Raw genomic sequence first — 21,466 nt, forward strand, 5'->3', positions numbered from 1 at the left:
ACAAACAGGAAATCTATCCTGGAACAGACGGACCCGTCAGGCCGCGACCAGGTGTATCTACGCTGCGCTCCGTCTGCAGGGTCGCTGAAGACATCGTGCAGCTTGGCATCCTTAACTGTTTCCATCAGGGATCTGGACATAGCGTCCAATCTGCCGTCGGCCCTGCCGGATCGTCCAGCCGCATCGATGATGCAGTTGAAGTCACCGCCCAGAATGACCAGCCTGGAGGTCGCCAGCAGCAGTGGGAGCTGTTGAAAAACCTCCAGCCGCTCAGCCCCTTGTGACGGGACTTGTGCCCTGTCCACAACTACAAGGCACAGGTCAGGAGTGTGATGGAACACTCTCCACTAGCCTGGTGAGTGCAGCTCCAGCAACACTCAAGAAGCTAAGACACCGTCCAGGACAAAGCAGCCCGCTTGATTGGTAACTCATGTGCCACCTTCAACATTCACTCCCTCCAACACCAATACACAGTGGCAGCAGTGTGGTACCATCTACAAGATTTTTATTTATTCGTTCATGGGATGTGGGCATTCCCATCCCTAATTGCCCCTGTTCAGAGGGCATTTAAGAGTCAACCACATTGCTGTGGGCCTGGAGTCACATGTCGGCCAGACTAGCTAAGGACAGCCGATTTCCTTCCCTAAAGGACATAGTGAACCAGATGGGTTTTTATGACAATTGGCCACGGTTTGACAGTCATCATTAAAAAATTGTTATTGGATTCAAATTCCACCATTTGCCAAGAATGGGAGTTGAACACAGGTCCCCAGACTATTTCTCCTCAGTTTCCAGCCTAGTGACAATACCACCACACCACTGCACTTCAGCAACTCACCAAGGCTCCTTCAACAGCACCTTCCAAACCCACATGCGAAAATTTATTCAATTCCCTTTTGAAAGTTATGACTGAATCTGTTTCCACCACACGTTCGGACAGTGCATTCCACATCTAAAGTTTTTAATGCTTCGAAAATCTTGTCCTCACATCAACTCTGGTTCTTTTGCCAATTACCTTTAATCAGTGCCTCGTGGCCAGTGACCTTTCTGCCACTGGAAAGTTTCTGTCTGTGTTTTAACTCGGTTTCTCTGAAGGTGGTTATACCATTGTACCACAAGGCTGTGCTCTTATGCTTTGGGTCATAAAAACGTTACTGGCATATATGCTTTAGCAGCCTTATCTAGAGGAAACATCTTCAGCTTGACAATACAGTGATGGATTTACTGCTGAGCAGTTCAGTTTTTTTCATTAGTTTGCTAAGTTATGGCCTGTGATGGCAGATGGTGCTTTTTTTTCACGACTTAATCCTTAGTGTGAGAGAATCAATTGCCATGCTTTGAGGGAGATGTTAAACCGAGATGTCATCTTGCTGATTCCTGTGGTCCTCCTCTATCTTAAAGATCTAGCGAAGCTTTTCGACAAAAAGCAGGGAGTTTCCTAGCATCCTGGCCAACAATTTCCTCTCAACTGACACCAACCACCAAACAATAACTCAACTCACGATTCATTGCATTGCTGGTTATGCAACAGCAACAAGGTATCACATGGCAGATTACCAACGAACATTAAGGGGTATGGAATGGGGGAAGATAGCAAACTGGATTAAGTACTGTGTGCAATATTGGCTCCACACTATAGCAAGAAAATTAAGGGTTTTCCTGGGATGCTGCCTGGTACAAGGAAACATAACTACGAAAAATGACTTGATGTTTTTCATTCTGTTTTTAGGATTACAAGGCATCATGAATAAAATGATAAAAGTAGATCAGAGCACATTGTCACAGCTACAAGATAAAATGGAAGAGATTTCGAACAGAGGGCAGGCGAAAGTACATTACACTTAGTTGCTGGGCTAACTCACCCATCCCAAATAAGCACCATTCCCACTATCAGAGGCAGTGAGAACTGCAGCATGTTATTCCGTGGATACCACATTGAGGAGGCCATTTTGTCTTCTTCTTCTCCTGCAGAGCGATCTTTTCAGCTCTTTCAGGGTTGAGACAGGACTTTTGCTTCTGCGCCCAGCTATGATCAGAGAACCACTTTTTACTCTAATCGTGAATTTCTCAAAGGGGATATCTTAATTTCAATGTCTGGAGGAGGAGAATGAATACAGTGCTACGGTGCAGCATTTCAGAGTGAACTATGGATTCCTTGTACCCAGATACTCACCCACAAGTGTCTACAACACAGAAAGATCTTACTCAGGCACCTTCAGAGTGTGAAGACGGTGCACAAGAAGAAGACAGGCTGTGAATGCGAGGCCCAACAACTTGTTCAAGGAGCTGAGTGCAAATGAGACACCAGAGCTTTCAACAAATAAACTAAGTCACTTCACACCTGCCTGTTGTCTTCCCTCATCCAGCAACACACACCCCCAACCAAATTTCCCACTAAAAACAGATTGTATCTGGGCATTATCACATTGCTGTGCACAAATTAGCTGCATGTTTCCTACGACAGTGTTTACAATTCACAAAAGGTGCTTTATTGGCTGTATTGTCCTGAAATTTTGAAAGGTGCAATACAAGTCCGGCTATGTGCAAGTATACTGTTTTTGCAAGTATACTGTTTCACAGATGGCTATTTATCAGCTGCCATCAATACACTTGAGAAACCATAGTGCGAAACTATGTTGTGAGGTGAGGAGTTGATTTAAGTTCTGACAAATGACAGCTGCGTGATAAGGCACGGCAGGTTGTAAGACAACATTGCTCCTAAATTTGCTGTGCACCTTTGTTGCCTCAAGACCTGACTATTCCAATGCACTCCTGACTGGTCTCCCACATCCCATCCTCTCTAAACTTAAGGTTATCCAAAACTCTGCTGCCCATGTCTTGACCCACACCAAGTGCCGTTCCCCTATTACCCCTGTGCTCGCTGACCGACATTGACTCCCAGTCAGGCAACACCTTGATTTTAAAATTCTCATCCTTGATTTCAAATCCCCCCCCCCATCGGCTTGCCTTCTCCCTATCTCTAATCTCCTCGAGCCCCACATCCTCCTGAGATATCTGCACTCCTCTTCTCCTGGCCTCTTGAGCATTCCTGAATTTAAGCTTTCTACCATTGGTGGCCGTACCTTCACTGCCAAGCTCCGAAGCTCTGGAATCCCCTCCCTACGTCTCTCCGCCTCTCTACATTGTCTTCCTCCTTTAAGATTCTCTTTAAAACTGACCTCTTTGACCAAGCTTTTGGTCATCTGACATCATATTTCCATATGTGGCTCAGTGTCATGCTTTGCTTTACATTGCTCCTGTGAAGGGCCTCAGGATGTTTCATTATGTTAAAGGTGCTAGATAAATATAAGTTCTTGTTGTTGTGATTGTGTCCACACGGGAGCGATCTACCCTTTCAGTCTCTCTGAAGGCACAATGCATTAAAAGCACGTGGGTGCGGTGGAGCTCTCTGCTCTCCTGCGTAACATATGCAACAAAATCATAAGTCCTAAATGGAAAGTAAAAATCCCCTTCCCACCACCATTACTGAACATGAATGACCTTGCACGTGAGCTTAAGGCCACACTCTAACTGCTCTCTAGTGAGCACACTTTCACCAAAAGCAAGTTCATTGGCACCCTTCGATTTCAAATACATTTACTTCTTTTATTAAAATGCTTAAGGGCACACGATGCCATAAACATCATGAATAAAGGCGTTTATAACTGATGAAACCGCTGGCTGATAACACTGTTTTGCAATGTTTTAAGTTCATCCTTTCGAAAAAAAAAACAGAAGAGAAAATCCACGATCCCAGTTATTGTGCTAGTGTTTAAAGTCTGTTCCTTGGGTGATATTAGAATCAGTGTATGCGATCTTTCTGGTTAGTTAGCAGACTGGCTATACTAATGAGTGACTCCACTCCCTCTGAGTGATGGCCCATTTGCCCTCCTGTGACAGGCCAGAGATCCACAATTTCGTTCCTTTGGGCAACTTTCCTTGACCTTTCTAGCTATCCCTGGATTTACTGTTGTCTGTTACACTGTAGCCAACCTAAACACAGCAATCAGGGAGAGATATTAACCTTTAGTCGGAGACTCTGCTGCTTTGCTGGGTTTTTTTCCATTTTTTTAACTAATGCTATTTATTTAACAATTCTATGACTTTATATCTTCTGTGTTTAATTTGATGTATCGCAAATTACACTTTCAAACAAATTGTCTGTAATCCAAAATCTTTCTTAATGTGGGGTGATAGTGGTGTAGTGGTAATATCACTGGGGTTAGTAATCCAGATAACCCAGGCTAATGCTGTGGGCATATGGGTTCAAATCTCCACTGTGACAAATGGTGGAGTTTAAGTTTAACTAATAAAATCTGGAATGTTAAGTTAGCTGTTGGTAACAATGACCATTCCAACTATCATGGACTGTTATGAAAAATGCCTGAGGACAGTTAGGAAAAGGGAAGCTCACCTTTATTTGGGTAACGCTGCTTCCTTGTAATAAAATAATCACCCCAGCTGTCCACTCTGGATGGACCTGTCACATTTTACAGATTCCTGGAAGGAGCTGGAGATGAAGAAATTCGGGGCTCTGGTGACTTTTACAGCCACTAACAGTGTGTGCCGTCTGGTTTACCTGGCTAGAGATTCCCTTCAGGAAGCTGCAAATGTCAGCAGCAAGCCTGGTATAAGAGCCTGAGCCTGATGCTCGAGTCAGGTCCAGAAAGCTAATGTTCTCCCTGTAGATCCTGTGCTGAGTGGGGTGGAGGGGGCGCTCAGCTCCTTTGAACTGGATCTGTGCATTCATTCCATTCCCTCTGTCCTGTGGAGCAGCATGTGGTTGAGAAGAAGATTGTTGCTACTCCTGCTGGAGTTGTCTCAGCTGCTGCTGCTGCTGCTGCTGAGAAGGCTTACAGCTGGCAAGTGTGGATCAAAGTCAAAACATCTCCAAACTTGCAGAAATGACTTCCAAAGTCTTGGAAATCACCTCCAAAGCAGTGAGAGAACACATTCCGACCAGGTCCTGTGAGCAAAAAACTTAAAGAAACATCTGTCATATCTCTGTACTTAAAGACTTCCCAACCTGTCAATTGTTCAGCCCCACCCATCCCTGCTCTCCCCTCGTCTTGTTCAACATGGCAACTTTCTGGAAGCCCAGTAAACCTGTGCGCTGGCATTAAAGCCAAAATCAATTGGCCTTTAACATAGGTTAATAGTAGATCTGCCTATTTCACAAGAGTTTCCTGCGTGCTCACAAACACTTTCCAGGTAAATGCGGAAGCCAGTGGCATTTTTTGACTTTTTAACCTACTGCGCACAGCAAAACTAGTAGGTTAAAATTGCCCTCAACATTCAAGCTGGGGCCTAGCCAGTGATTTAGAACACTACTTTGCATCTGTACTTTTCTGTCTCTGTTTCTAAAGCTCCCTATGCTTCTTTAACAGCCTTCTCAACTTGTGACACCTTTGTCAAAGACTTGTGTAGTCCCTGTTCCTTTAAAATTGTACTTCCTGTGAAACAAGCATTGGCGATGTTTCCCAGATAGGTGATAATGCAATATGTAAATCTGAATATTTCTCTAATCCTCTGCTGCAACACTTTTGACATTTTCATTTCCCACACCAACCAATCCTATATATTTTCTGACTGAAACATTGGTGCCATTTCCTGAGCTTTGTGATGGGGACTGAAAGTCATTGGAAACTCAGATTCCTATCATTTCATGGGCAACAGAGAAAATACCATCATCTTCTCAGTGTTTGATGGATTAGTGCACGTTCTGGAGGGGAGAGGACTGTGTGTGAACCACACTGTAGCACCTAATCTATCACCCTATTTATTTATAAATTTCCCAACTATATACTTACCAGGCTCCTATGTTGTGACCTAGAATGTGAACCACACGCCAAATTAAATCAATTGTATTCAAAAGACTGCAAGTTAGGAATGGCATTAAACTTCATGTAACAATGACAATCAGTGCCATACCAAGTATCATTGTTATCATTGAACAAGTACAAGATGTTTACTCAGTCCAACTGTCCCTGGGCTCAAGATCTATCTCGAAAAGGTGGCCAGTTTCCAGATGTATCTCACGATGGTCCTGAGCTACATGTTTACAGGAAAGAAGAATTGGACCATTCATACTCTGTTTGATTAATGTTACAAAGAGTCAGTTCCACTCACCACAATCAGGCTTCTGGCTGCAACTATAAGTAACCATGAGCATTTGAAATCTTTGTAAAGTCCTTACAGTGCAGTTCATGATTTCTGTGGGTAACTTGCATAATTGCACATGCCAGTTACTGCCAAATACACAACACTAAAGAATTTTCTTGAGTCAAATTTAAAAGAACCCCAAAAGCAGCATGGTGATATAGAATGGCGACAGATAATGTTGATGCCCTAATTAACTTGGACATCAAGTGCTAGTATAAGGGTTAGCAACTATGATTCTCAATCAAGCTTTCAACCATGGATACAGTCAGAGGTACTGAGGGCACCTTTTCAAAAGACAAAGGAGGCATCTTAAAATGCTCCGATTATGAATGCTACTAAATTGATTGATGCTCTGAACTTTCCTTCCTTGTTCTCCTAAGACCAAGTTAGTTTGTTCTAGCGGTGAGAATGCTACATTTGTCCACACCTTGCCTGACCCAGGAAAGAGGAAAGCTCAGCTAGTGTCTTGACTGATGGAAAGCAGGCCGCTGTGGAGATTATGTGAGGGCAGATTCGCCCTTGCCTGTGATGCTTCACAAGGCCGTATAACTGCCTGCACTTTTCTGGGTTTGCAAAGGAATAGTGAACTCATCGATAAGCTGTCTGTGAAACTAGGGTGCACAGTGCAGGACAGGAGAAGGGAAAGGGGAAGAATTATGAGGGCGGGAGGCAGAATTGGGGTCCACAGTAGCAACAGTTTAAACAAACTTATTCCAGATGAATAGCTTTGACTGGTTAATCCAATACAGTTGTCAGTTAAGTAAATCTCAATTTGTTTTTGCATGTCTATGCTACCAGATGGTGTGAGATTCCCTTCTCCAGCCTGCACCTGTAAACAATGCTATGACAACGCATATCGGCATGGTCCTTTTCCTCTGCCTGTGAGATATAACCAAGATGTATCCGTGAGAGGGGTGTCACCCATTCAGCCACATGGACTGGTTAACTCTCCTCCTGTGTACTTTACAAGATATCCTCATAGCGGAGGAACACAAAGCAATTTCGTCCAAGGATCATCTCGAGCACAGGTATATGGGTGAGTTCAGTTACTAGAATTTCATTTGGTTACTCCATGTTTCTTATCCCTTTATCTGTATGTGTCCTGCCCTGGAGTTTCTCAGTTTACACTCTTTCCTACATATATATGTATAGGGAGAGGAGATTGTGACATAGTCGTAATGTTACTGGGTTTATAATCCAGAGATCCAGGCTAGTGCCTTGGGGGTGTTGGTTCAAATCCCACCACAGTAGCTGGTGAAATTTAAATTCAGTTTAAAATCTGGAATTGATTGGTAGCTATGATCAAAACTCATACTGGTTTATTAATGTCCCTTAGGGAAGGGAATCTGCCATTCAGGGGCAATTAGGGATAGGCAACAAATGCTGGCCTTGCTGGTGATGTACAGATGCCATAAAAGAATAATTTTTTACAAATGTATGTATAAATATAAGATTGGGTATTTATGTTTGCCTACGTGCTTCTTCCTGTCACTCCCATCTACTTCATTCTTCCTCTGCTAGTCTCACATGTGCCAACTGGACATCATTGGTATATTTAACTAGGCAGTGTGTGCCTGAATGCCATTTCATTGAACATCACATTCAAATTGACCAAAGCCACTTGGCACCTTCGATTTGGAAGTCCCCCTGTGAGACATTGCTGACGTCTCTCAGTGCCTAAAAGCCCTGGAGATTCCAAACACCTTTTCCCCTTTTCAATCCTGTCCTCTGCTGTGCCAAGGGCACCATCTCCTGATGCAGGGTTGGATTCACCGGGCATCACCCAGCCTACAGTGTCTCGCCCAAGGCGCCATTCGTCAAATATGAACCGGGACCGTGAACTGTGAAGAGCATCATGGTCAGGCCTGATGGTGTACGGCCCACCATCCAAGGGCAGAGCCCTGGGTGATATTTCCCTTGTCCGGGGCTCCTAGGGCAGAATTCTGCCCTCATTGGGTGGGCTCAGCGGGGGTGGGCGGGAGCAGTCGGGAAGCTGACCGCCTCCTGCAATCAGGCCACGAGCACAATTTCACTCTGGCGGGCCGATCAAGACCCACCCAACGTGAAACGTGTGCTGCAGCACTCAGCACTGCCTGTGTGTAGGGGGTGATGGTGCGCTCATGTGACTCTGCCACATGAGCAGGGACATGTTATTAATGAAATGTTAAAAATGTTATTTTATTTTTATTTGCTGTTGGAAACCTCATTCTTCCCATGTATGAGGTTTCCTAAAACAATGCAGCAGCCCGCTGAACGAAATATCGCACGAGTGCACGATGGCATCAGGACCCTCGCCCGATGTCATCATGCGTCAGTTTATACTTGATTGGGTCGGACACGTGCCACTCAACAAGGTAAAACTTCTGGCCTTAAAGTCAGCTGTAATGTCTCTACATACGAATTAGGAACAAGAGTAGGGCATTCAGCACCCCCCCCCCACCACCCCCCCAGCCTGCTCCACCACTAGATAAGATCATGATTGATCTCCTTGTGGCCTCAACCCCACTTTCCTTTCTGCCCCCATAACCTTTGACTTCCTTGTCAATCAAGACTATCTAACTCAGTCTTGAATATATTCAAATATCCCACCTCCACTCCTCTAGGGGGAAGCAAATTCCACAGGTTAACCACCCTCTGAGAGAAAAAAAATTCCTCATCTCCATCCTAAATGGGAGACCTCTTATTTTTAAATGGTGTCCCTTAACTCTAGTCTTGCCCATAGTGGAAACATTCTCCCAGTATCCATCCTATCAAGTCTCCTCAGGATCTTATGTTTCAATAAGATCACCTCTCATTCTTCTAAACTCCCATGGGTAGAAGCCCAACCTGCTCAGCCTTTCCTCATAAAATAACCACTTCATCCCCGGAATCAGTCGAGTGGACTTTCTCTAAACTGCTTCTAATGGAATTATATCCTTTCTTACATAAGGAGACCAAAACTGTGCACAGTACTCCTGATGTGGCCTCACTAAGGCCTTGTACAGCTGTAGTAAAGCTTCCCTACTTTTATACTCCATTCCCCTTGCAATAAACTACAACATTCCAGTTACATTCTTAATCATTTGCTGCACCTTCATGACAACCTTTATGTACCAGGACACCCAGATCCCTCTGTACCAAAGTACTGCAATCACTCTCCATTTAAATAATATTCTGCTTTTCTATTCTCCCTGCCAAAGTGGACAAATTCACATTTTCCCACACTATACCCAACTGCCAAATTTTTGTCCACTCACTTAACCTATCTATATCTTCCTTATGTCCTCTTTACAACTTACTTTCCTTCCTATCTTTGGGTCATCAGCAAATTTAGCAGCCTTACATTCGGTGCTTTCATCCAAGTCATCGATATAGACTGTAAATAGTTGAGGCCCCAGCAGTGATCCCTGTGGGATTCCACTAGGCACATCATGCCAACCCAAAATGACCCATTTATCCCTACTGCTTCCTCTTAGCTAACCAATCCTCTATCCATGCCAATATGTTTCTCCCTACAACATGAACTGTTATTTTGTTTAGTAACCTATGAAGTGGCACCTTATTGAATGCCTTTTGGAAATCCAAGTGCACCACATCTACAGGTTCCCCATTAGCCATTTTGCTTGTTAGGAACATAGAACCATAGAAAAGTTACAGCACAGAAAGAGGCTATTCAGCCTACGGCATCTGCACTGGAAAATCAAAACTAGCTGCCCATTATAATCCCACCTTCCAGCACCCGGTCCATACTCCTGCAGGCCACACCACTTTAGATGTAGATCCAGGTGCCTTTGAAATGAGTCGAGGGTTTCTGCTTCCACCACCAAACCAGGCAGCAAATTTCAAACACTTACCACCCTCTGGGTAAAGAAGTTTATCCACATATCCCCTCTAATCCTTCTACTAATCACCTTAAATCTATGACCCCTGGTAATTAACCTCTCTGCTAGGGGAAACAGGCCATCCCTACTCTGTCTAGGCCCCTCATAGTCTTGTACACCTCAATCAGGTCGCCCCCTCAGCGTGATTGGTTCCAAGGCAAACAACCCCATCCTATCCAATCTCTCCTCATAGCTGCAATTTTCAAGCCATGGCAACATTCTTGTAAATCTCCTCTGCACTCTCTTTGCAGCAATTATGTCCTTCCTGTAATGTGGTGACCAGAACTGTAAACAAAATTCCAGCTGTGCCCTAACTAGCGTTTTATACAGTTCCATCATTACATCCCTGCGTTTGCATTCTATACCTCATCCAATAAAGGAAAGCATTCCACATGCTTTCTCTACCACCTTGTCCACCTGTCCTGCCACCTTCAGGGACCTATTGACATGCACTTCAAGGTCCTTCACTTCCTCAAACCCTCCTAATATCCTCCCATTTATTGAGTATTCCCTTGCTTTTTTTGCCCTCCCCACATGCATTACTTACACTTCTCCGGATTGAATTCCATCTGCCATTTCTCCACCCACTCAACCAAACCATTGATACCATTCTGAAAACAACAGCTTCCTCTTCACTGTCAACTGCACGGCCAATTTTTGTGTCATCTGCAAATTTCCCAATCATGCCTCCCACATTTAAGTCCAAATCATTAATATATATAACAAACAGCAAGGGACCCAACACAGCCCTGTAGAACACCACTGGGAACCGTTTTCCATTCACAAAAACATCCATCAACCATTGCTCTTTGTTTCCTGTCACTGAGCCAATTTTAAATCCAACATGCCACCTTCCCCAGTATCCAATGGGCTTTCACTTCCCTGATCAGTCTGCCATGTGGGACCTTGTAAGATGCTTTACTGAAATCCATGTGGGTGACATCTGCCCTCATCAATCCTCCTTGTTACTTCCTCAAAAAAATTGATTAAATTAGTAAGACATAATGACACAAAGCTGGGTGAGAGGGTGAGCTGTGAGGAAGATGCAGAGATGCTTCAGTGTGATTTGGACAAGCTGAGTGAGTGGGCAAATGCAAGGCAGATGCAGTATAATGTGGATAAATGTGAGGTTATCCACTTTGGTAGCAAAAACAGGAAGGCAGATTATTATCTGAATGGCTATAAATTGAGAGAGGGGAATGTGCAACGTGACCTGGGTGTCCTCGTACACCAGTCGCTGAAGGTAAGCATGATGGTGCAGCAGGCAGTAAAGAAGGCAAATGATATGTTGGCCTTCATAGCCAGAGGATTCGAGTACAGGAACAGGGATGTCTTGCTGCAATTGTACAGGGCCTTGGTGAGACCACACCTGGAATATTGTGTGCAGTTTGGGTTTCCGTATCTGAGGAAGGATGTACTTGCTATAGAGGGAGTGCAGCGAAGGCTTACACAACTGATTCCTGGGATTATATTCGCTGGAGTTCAGAAGAATGAGGGGGATCTCATAGAAACCTATAAAATTCTAACAGGACTAGACAGGGTAGATGCAGGAAGGATGTTCCTGATAGTGGGGGAGTCCAGAACCAGGGGTCACAGTCTGAGGATATGGGATAGACCATTTAGGACTGAGATGAGGAGAAATTTCTTCACCCAGAGAGTGGTGAGCCTGTGGAATTCATTACCACAGAAAGTAGTTGAGACCAAAACATTGTATACTTTCAAGAAGGAGTTAGATATAGCTCTTGAAGGGAAAGGAATCAAAGGGTATGTGTGAAAACGGGAGCTGGCTATTGAGTTGGATGATCAGCCATAATCATAATGAATGGTGGAGCAGGCTTGAAGGGCCAAATGGCCTACTCCTGCTCCTTGTTTCTATGTATCTATGACCTCCCCCTAACAAAACCATGCTGACGATCTCTGATTAAGCTGTTCCTTTCTAAGTGACAGTTTATCTTGTCTCTCAGAATTGTTATTTCCTCAAAGACCTCTAATAAATTAGTCAAGCACAATTTTCCTTTCACAAAACCACATTGAATCTGCCTCATCACATTATGATTTTCTAAGTGCCCAGCTATAACCTCCTTAATAAAGGATGCTAGAATTTCCCCATGACAGATGTTGCGCTAACTGGCCTGTAGCTTCTTGCTTTCTTGTTTCCCTCCTTTCTTGAAATGAGTGTTACAGTAGCGATTTTCCAATCCACTCGGACCTTTCCAGAATCAAGGGAATTTTGGAAGATCACAATCAATGAATCTATGATCTCTTCTGCGTCCACTTCTTTTAAGATGGTAGGGCACAGGACATCAAGTCCTGGGGACTTGTCAGCCTTTAGCTCCGATAGTTTCCCCAGAACCTTTTCCCTGGTGAGTATGATCGTTTTAAGTTCCTGAGTCCCTTTTCCTTCTTGTTTTTCAAGTATTCTTGCAATATCCCATACAGTAAAGATTGACACAAAATACCTGTTCAAAACTTCCACCATTTCCTGCTTTTCCATTATTAATTCCCCAGATTCACTCTCTAGAGGACTAACCCTCACTTTAATTATTCTTTTCCTTTTTCAATATTCGTAGAAACTCTTACCCTCTGCTTTTATATTTTTAGCCAACTTTCTCTCATGCAACTTTCTCTCATGCCCTTAGTTTTTCAGTCTTTCTTTGGTGGGTTTTAAATCTGTCCAATCTTCTGACCTACCATTAATCTTCGCAGAATTGTACATTTCTTCTTTCGATTTGATACAATACTTAACTTCCTTAGTTAGCCACGGCTGGTGCATCAATCTCCCAGAGTCTCTTTCTCACTGGAATGCATCTATGCTGAGTGTTATGAAATATCTCCTTGTATGTCTGCCGCTGCTTCTCTAGTCTCCTTTTGTTTAACCTAATTTCCCAGTTCACTTTGGCCAACACTGTCTTCATACCCTTGTAATTACCTTTACTTAAGTTTAAAACACTGACCTCAGACTGAGACTTCTCATCCTCAAGCTGAATATGAAATTTTGTCATGTTATGATCACTGTTGTCTAGAGGCTCCTTTACTTTGAGGTCATTAATTAATCCCGTGTCATTGCACATGACCAGGTCTAGAATAGCCTGCTCCCTGGTTGGCGCTAGAACATGCTGCTGTAAGAAATTGTCCCGACTACACTTGATGAACTGATCTCCTAGGCTATCTTTGCCAATTTGATTTGTCAATCTATATGTAGATTAAAATCATCCATGATTAATGCAGTACCTTTCTTACAAGCCCCATTGTTTCTTTCTGTATACTCTGTCCTACAATGTAATGACTGTTAGGAAACCTCTAAACTACTCCACAAGTGACTTTTCACCTTTGCTATTTCTTATCTCTACCCAAACCGATTCTACATTTAATCTTTTGAATCAAGGTCATCTCCCTCTGTTGTACTAATGTCACCCTCTATTAATAGAGGTACTTCATCACCTTTTCCTAGCTTCCTGTCCTTCTAAAATGTCAAATACCCTTCAATATTCAGATCCCCGCCATGGTTGCCTTGTAACCATGTCTCTGTAAGGGCTATCATCTGGCTGGCTGCATCCCAACTAAGTTTAGCCAATTTAGCTACCTCAGAACATAGAACCTGAGACCTTCATGGTCAGCTTAGCACAATAAAACCCCACTTTTACCAGCTGAACTTTCAGCAACTTAGAATTCACAAAATCAACAACCACTTTACATAATGGTGCAATTTCATAAGATGCTCCTCAAAAATTACTGTAAAATTTTGATTGTACAGTACCTCAGGTTTAAACCAATCTCTTATTTAACTGTCATTATTTTGGTTTAGAAATGTGGCACTTAGTGCACCAGTCGCTCTGTGTATTTAGGACTTAAAGGAACAATTAGGACTTTGTATCAGTGAACATGTTAGTTTGACTTAGGAGTTCAGTGTGCTCTACATGTGTTAACACAGATGTTATATTGGCTGTAAAATAAATACACAACTGAGACAACGAGCATTAAAAAGGAGGGATAAAACTGGACAGTGCAGTAATTTAACACCTTTAAACTAGACGGTGCTCCAATTTAACATATTTAAACTAAATGGTGCAGCAATTTAACGCATTTACACTAGACGGTGCACCAATATGACACCTTTATACTGGACGGTGAATCAATTTAATATCTCTATACTAGACAGTGCATCAATACAACAACTTTATACCTGGACAGTGCAGCAATTTAACACCTTTATACTAGATAGTGCATCAGTTTAACACCTTTATACTAGATAGTGCAGCAACTTAATACCTTGATACTAGACAGTGTGGCAATTTAACACTTTTATGCTAGACAGTGCATCAATTGAACACCTTTATATTAGACGGTGCAGCAATTTAATACTTTAATACCTGGAAAGTGCAGCAATTTAATACCTTTATATTAGGCGTGCAGCAATTTACCATCTTTATACTAGATAGTGCAGCAATTTAACACGTTTATATTAGACAGTGCAGCAATTTAATACCTTAGTACTAGATAGTGCAGCAATTTAATATCTTTATACTAGATAGTGCAGCAGATTAACACCTTTATAACCTGGACAGTGCAGCAATTTAACACGTTTATATTAGACAGTGCAGCAATTTAACACCTTTATACCTGGACAGTGCAGCAATTTAACACCTTTATACCTGGACAGTGCAGCAACTTAACACCTTTATACCTGGACGATGCAACAATTTAACACCTGTATACCTGGACTGTGCAGCAATTTAACACCTTTATACCTGGACAGTGCAGCAATTTAACACCTTTATACCTGGATAGTGCAGCAATTTAACACCTTTATACCTGGATTGTGCCACAATTTACTACCTTTATACCTATACCAGCAATTTAATACCTTAGTACTAGACAGTGCAGCAACTTAACACCTTTATACCTGGACTGTGCAGCAATTTAACACCTTTATACCTGGACAGTGTAGCAATTTAACACCTTTATACCAGGACTGTGCAGCAATTTAACACCTTTATACCTGGACAGTGTAGCAATTTAACACCTTTATACCAGGACTGTGCAGCAATTTAACACCTTTATACCTGGACAGTGTAGCAATTTAACACCTTTATACCTGAACTGTGCAGCAATTTAACACCTTTATACCTGGACAGTGCAGCAATTTAACACCTTTATACCAGGACTGTGCAGCAATTTAACACCTTTATACCTGGACAGTGTAGCAATTTAACACCTTTATACCTGGACTGTGCAGCAATTTAACACCTTTATACCTGGACAGTGTAGCAATTTAACACCTTTATACCAGGACTGTGCAGCAATTTAACACCTTTATACCTGGACAGTGTAGCAATTTAACACCTTTATACCTGGACTGTGCAGCAATTTAACACCTTTATACCTGGACAGTGCAGCAATTTAACACCTGTATACCTGGACAGTGTAGCAATTTAACACCTTTATACCTGGACAATGTAGCAATTTAACACCTTTATACCTGGACAGTGTAGCAATTTAACACCTTTATACCTGGACAGTGTAGCAATTTAATACCTTTATACCTGGACTGTGCAGCAATTTAACACCTTTATACCTGGACAGTGTAGCAATTTAACACCTTTATACCTGGACAGTGTAGCAATTTAACACCTTTATACCTGGACAGTGCAGCAATTTTATACCTTAGTACTAGACAGTGCAGCAATTTAACACCTTTATACCTGGACAGTGTAGCAATTTACTACCTTTATATCTGGACAGTGCAGCAATTTAGCACCTTTATACCTGAATAGTGCAGCAATTTAACACCTTTATACCTGGATTGTGCCACAATTTACTACCTTTATACCTATACCAGCAATTTAATGCCTTAGTACTAGACAGTGCAGCAATTTAACACCTTTATACCTGGACAGTGCTGCAATTTAACACCTTTATACCTGGACAGTGCAGCAATTTAACACCTTTATACCTGGACAGTGCAGCAATTTAACACCTTTATGCCTGGATCGTGCCGCAATTTACTACCTTTATACCTATACCAGCAATTTAATACCTTAGTACTAGACAGTGCAGCAATTTACTACCTTTATATCTGGACAGTGCAGCAATTTAGCACCTTTATACCTGGACAGTGCAGCAATTTAGCACCTTTATATCTGGACAGTGTAGCAATTTAGCACCTTTATATCTGGACAGTGCAGCAATTTAGCACCTTTATACCTGGACAGTGCAGCAATTTAACACTCATAAGGCCTGGATTCAAATCAAGCACCAACCGATGAAATGAGCATATTTTCTGAATTAATGATACATGACACATTTCTATTGCAATGTATCAAAATGTTATACACAGCATCACCTGCTCACCCATGTCTCCCCTCTTTCACTGATAAAACCTAACCAGATGTTTATGACCATGGCTCTGCCTTTCCTGCGAATGCTTCACTGGATCTGAATGGGTGTTATGGGGGAACACTGTGTTCTTTCTCAGCCTCCCCGCAGTTTATTGCTGGTCAGTCAACCGTGTTTGCTGTCGTTCGCACTCCAGGAGTGCTGGATGTCAGGCAGCCTGTTAGGCCCAGGTATCCAGCATTCAGAGAGCAGTAGAGGTCTGGGCAGATAGCGGTGAGAGCCCCGCGTAATCACTTTTGAAACACGGTTGTGCACAGGCCCCACAGTTGACTGGAATCCTTTGAGCCTGAAAATCTGCCGCTCACCAGCCCACCTGACTCTCCCACCCATTCCAAGGCTTTAACCCCACAATGACATGGTTGTTATGCAGGCTGACAAGTTCCATTCTGTAAGTGAGTGTGGGGCTGGAAATACAACCAGTGCCAGTGGTCGTCTCGTCTTACCAGCGACGTGCAACAGTTCGGGGAGGAGTAGGGGTGCAAGGCCTTGGCCATGGTCTCCCTGCTGGTTGGAAGGGTTTCAGATGAAATAAGCTTTGATAACGAGCCTGAGCAGTTACAGCTCAGTTCTTAACGCTCCCAGGCTCACAGCACAAAATACACGTCAAATAGCTAGTGAAGAATAGATTGGCAATCTCCTTCAGAAAGGCCGGAAGGAAGGAAGCTCATGTAGCTATCCTCGGTGGTTCTGTTACATCTATCGTTCCCAAGTTAACTGTAAGATTGTTGCATCGTACTGTTACCATTCTGGGTACATTCAGGTTGAGCAGTCGCACGTATGTCTCTCTGTATCACATCAAACAGCAAAGTGCCTCCTCATGCACATGAGATGGGAATGTCAAAGAGCCTGCAAATGAAGGGAGGTTGATACCTCCCTTTGTTTATAGTGGACCTTTTGGAGGGGAATCATCCAGTCCCATTGGCAGCGGGTGTCATGGCGGCCGTGAGCGGACAATATGGCAAGAAGGCCAAAAATCGGATTTATGCCATCATGAAACCAGTTTGCGATTGTCCGCTCCACCCATCAATGGTGGGCAGGCATTTCCCACTGCCGTGCGTCAGGAACCTAATTTCAATACTTTAGCATCTAATTCTCAGCCCTGCTCGCCAGAATCATCCCCACACAATAAATTTACCGCCCACGTCGGCGTGACTACAGAACGGCGCGCTTCATGGCTGCGGTCACCTGGTGACCTGAACTTCGAGGGGCACTCGGAGGTGAGTGCACACAACTTTGCGCAGCGCTTGTGAGAGCCGCCCGTAGGACATCAAGGAAGAGTCGCCGAGCATTCGCGGGGACACAGGAAAGTCACTTTTCCCCGGCTGGCTTTCAGTTCAGTGTCAAGGCAAGAGCTCCAGAGCAGGTGAGGCTGGCGGGGGTGGATAGGGACAAGGCAGCACAGTCTGAAGGAAGTACTCAAGCACATGCCAGGGGGGTTGGGGGGGTGGGGGGGAGGGGGGGGGGGGGGTGGTAGTGTGCCAGGCACTTGGAAAAGCTTGTCACAAGTGAGCATTCTTCCACAGCTGAGACCATCCAGCAGCTCCTTTGACCTGCTCGGAGTGGGGCCTCTGAAGCATTTCTGCCCCCTCAAATAACGCAAAAGCATAAAAGTGCCACCAAATGCTCCAGAACTTTTCACTCCTCAGGCACGGACACCAAATTAATGTGTGTTTTAGGGGGCAGCAGAACAACTGGTCGACTGGGCAAGTTGTACAATCCCCTAGTGAAAGGCGGCCATGGTGCAGTCACTGCTGGAGGTGCTCACAGCTCCTTGCAATGTCTTTATTGAGGTTTGAACCAATATCCCCCATGGTTCAAGCTAACAGCGCAGCCTTGCAGTGCGGGTTAGGAGAACGCCTCTGCCTGAGTTTGGATGGGCAGTGTTCTTGAGTCCTCTAATTAATTTCTTAATGGCCTTAATAGGCCATTTACATTTCGACGAGCACACAGCCAACTCCGGCGCGCGCCCTCCGAACGAGATATCGCGATGGTGTCGGGACGCACGCCAACATCATTGCCCGTCATTTTATGCATTGCCATGCCAACCGGAAAGTTCTGCCCAATGTCTCTCCTGACTTCACGCACCACAACCGGGGAACTGAATCTTGAATCTGCATCCATGGCAGGCTTCGTGCCTCTGAGAGCTGCTGCATTAATGACATAGGAAGCTTGTGCTCCCCCAGAATCATCACAACTTTATCCAAAATTCAGCTAGAGATTCATCCCAGGATATATCGTCACTGACCATTCTTCTCATTGGCGGATGCTAGTACGCAAGTAAACGTAGCAGGTCGATTAAAAAAAATGTAAATTGCTTCAGTTGAGACTCCAATCAAAAGGATGAGATTAAGACATTTTTTTTTTCCACTTATTTCTTTCGTAGGATGTGGGTGTCACTGGCAAGGCCAGCATTTGTTGCCCATCCCTAATTACCCTTGCACTGAGGGGCTTGCCAGGCCATTTCAGAGGGCAGTTAAGTGTCAACCACATTACAGCAGGTCTACAGTCACATGTCAGCCAGACCACATAGGGATGCAAGTTTCCTTCCCTAAAGGAGCATTGGTGAACTGGAGGATTTTTACAACAATTGACAATGGTTTCAAGGTCACCATTACTAAGACTAGCTTTTCAATTCTACATTTATAAGTTGAATCTAAATTCCACCAGTGGGATTTGAACCCATGATCCTGGAGTTACTACTCTATTGACTTCACCACTACACCATCTCTTTCATTGATGAAGTTATGTTCTTTCTTTTAGGAATAACCCAAATGTCAGAGGGATGAGCCACAAGGCGAAGGGACTTATTGCTGATGTTACCCCTCAGCATGAACAGCTACCTCCACATGAGAGAGGTTACATTTCCTGTGCTTACCCACTGCCCTATAATAACCGAGACATTCCTGCCAGCATCAATGATGGACACGGTACTCTGCGAACAGTTAATCTGCCGGATGCATTACGTAAGTGCCTTGTATTCCTCATTCTGTTGGCATCTCCGAAAGACGCTGGTTTGGAGTCCTTAACAGAACCAAATAGAAGCTTCAGGGGAGCTGCCTAAAGTCAAGAGGGAGCTCACTTCCTGTTTGTATCCATCTCAATTTTTCCCAGCTTGCAAGCGGAACTAAATCATTTGTCCTTTCAATGTTAGGACTGCTCTTGGTCATATTGCTGCATCCATATAAATGAGACCTGAGCATTAAAATGGCTCAGAGCCCTAGGGCGAGTGCATCAGGCAGGCAACATGAGCAAGCCTCACACTCTCTTTGCCCAATACCCAGTTAAAATTGGCCCCATTATCCATTCACGTATAATTGCTTGTGGGATCTTACTATGCGCAAATGGGCAGTTGTGTTTTCCTGCATAACAGTGACTGCACTTCCAAGATGTTCCATTGGTTGTCATGCCATTTTGAGTGTCCTGAAGACAAGACTGGTGCTGTACAAGCACAAATTCTTTCTCTTTGCTTATGTATAAGATCACTGGCATGCTCAGAACACTTCTATCATAATATACTGAAAATCACATCTGTTTGGTTTTGAATGGCTTTGCAAAAACTATGATGGAAGCAGAATGAGTGCTTTATCTGATACTATTCTTCCTTTTATTAGGAAAAGTATTCGTTACCTACGCTGTGGACACAGCCAATGAAATTCGTATCTTTGTGAACTTCCTGCGTATTAATGGCTTTGAGGCAGCAGTAAGTAACATCCTCAGTCTGATCACATCTCCCCATTCCTTTTACAGAACCAATGTAGGAGCCAACTATGACCTGTAGCACTGGTTGTTTTACCTAAGGAGTGTCACAAAAATTCATCGTTGGGTGAATTTTCACAGTGAGAGATTTTGAACTATTTTGAATTTAACCAAATGTGTTTTTTTTTAATTTAGAAATAATGAAAGAAGATGGAATGAAGGGGAAAGTAGCAGAATGCATTTAAAAAACTCAGTGACTGGAAGCAAGGGTGTTGATGGATGAATATTTTTCAGAGTGGGAGGTGGTTTGTACTTGTTGTGATCCCCAAGGGTCACATTTGGGTCCAGCGTTCTTTGCAATTTTTATAAACGGCGTGAATGCAGTTGCAGGGAGCTGCACTATAATGTTTTCAATGATATGAAACTTGGTAAAAGAGCAGATCATGATGACGATAATTATAGGCTTGAGGATGACAGACAGGATGGTGAAATGGGCAGAAGTATGGCAAATGGAGTTCAAGGTGGAGAAGTGAGGTAATGCATTTTGGGAGAGCTCACACAGAAAGACTGTAAGCTATAAATGATCCAATTTTAAAAAGCACAGGTGAGGAGAGTGACCATGGTGTCCATATACACAAATAGTTCAATGTGGAATGGCAGGTAAATAAGTTGGTTAAAAATAACATCCTGGTTACTTGTGCTTAGAAATCGACAAATAGAAACTAGAGGCAAAGTGATCATTCTCAAACTCTATCAAACACTAGTGAGGCCTCAGATGGAGGATTGTGGAGAATTCTGGGGTACCACACTTAAGGAAAATGAACAAAGGGTACAGGGATGGATTACCAGGATATTAACTTGGAATGAGGGACTTTGGTTATGAATTGTGGGGAGGTGGTGGTATAGTGGTATTATCACTGGAGTGGTAATCTAGGGACCCAGGGTAGTGTTCTGGTGTCCTGGATTTGAATCTCACCATGGCAGATGGTGGAATTTGAATCTAATAAAAATCTGGAATTTAAAAAAAAGCCATTGTTGGAAAAACCCATCTGGTTCACTGATGCCGAGGGAGGTGGTTTTTGGGCGTCCGGACGCAATGGCCCATCCATCGGAGCTGGTTCCACAGGAGCAGAGCTTCAATGCTGGTAGACGCAGCTTCACGGAGGATGCTCACGTTAGTCTGACAGTCCTCCCACTGATCCCCAGGATTTGACGCAAGCACCGCTGATGGAAGTTCTCAGGTATCTTAATGTGGCGTCAGCAGACAATCCATGTTTCACTGCAGTAGAGGAGGGTGGTCAACACAACAGCCTTATAAAGCAGAACCTTTGTTGCCTTGCAAAGATCCCTGT

At 43.6% G+C, this 21,466-nt stretch overlaps 1 protein-coding gene across 1 annotated transcript in view; it reads left to right on the plus strand.

Moving 5' to 3' along the window:
- LOC121277689 (E3 ubiquitin ligase TRAF3IP2-like) overlaps window positions 1–21,466 on the plus strand; it is an 84,539-nt gene that overhangs the window by 36,623 nt on the left and 26,450 nt on the right. Inside the window, exons 3-5 of the mRNA XM_041187321.1 lie at window positions 6,961–7,198; window positions 19,179–19,381; window positions 20,030–20,118. Coding sequence (XP_041043255.1) covers window positions 6,961–7,198; window positions 19,179–19,381; window positions 20,030–20,118 — 530 coding nt within the window. The remainder of the gene's footprint in view (window positions 1–6,960; window positions 7,199–19,178; window positions 19,382–20,029; window positions 20,119–21,466) is intronic.

The sequence above is a fragment of the Carcharodon carcharias genome, chromosome 5 (assembly GCF_017639515.1).
Source record: "Carcharodon carcharias isolate sCarCar2 chromosome 5, sCarCar2.pri, whole genome shotgun sequence".
Classification (NCBI taxonomy): domain Eukaryota; kingdom Metazoa; phylum Chordata; class Chondrichthyes; order Lamniformes; family Lamnidae; genus Carcharodon; species Carcharodon carcharias.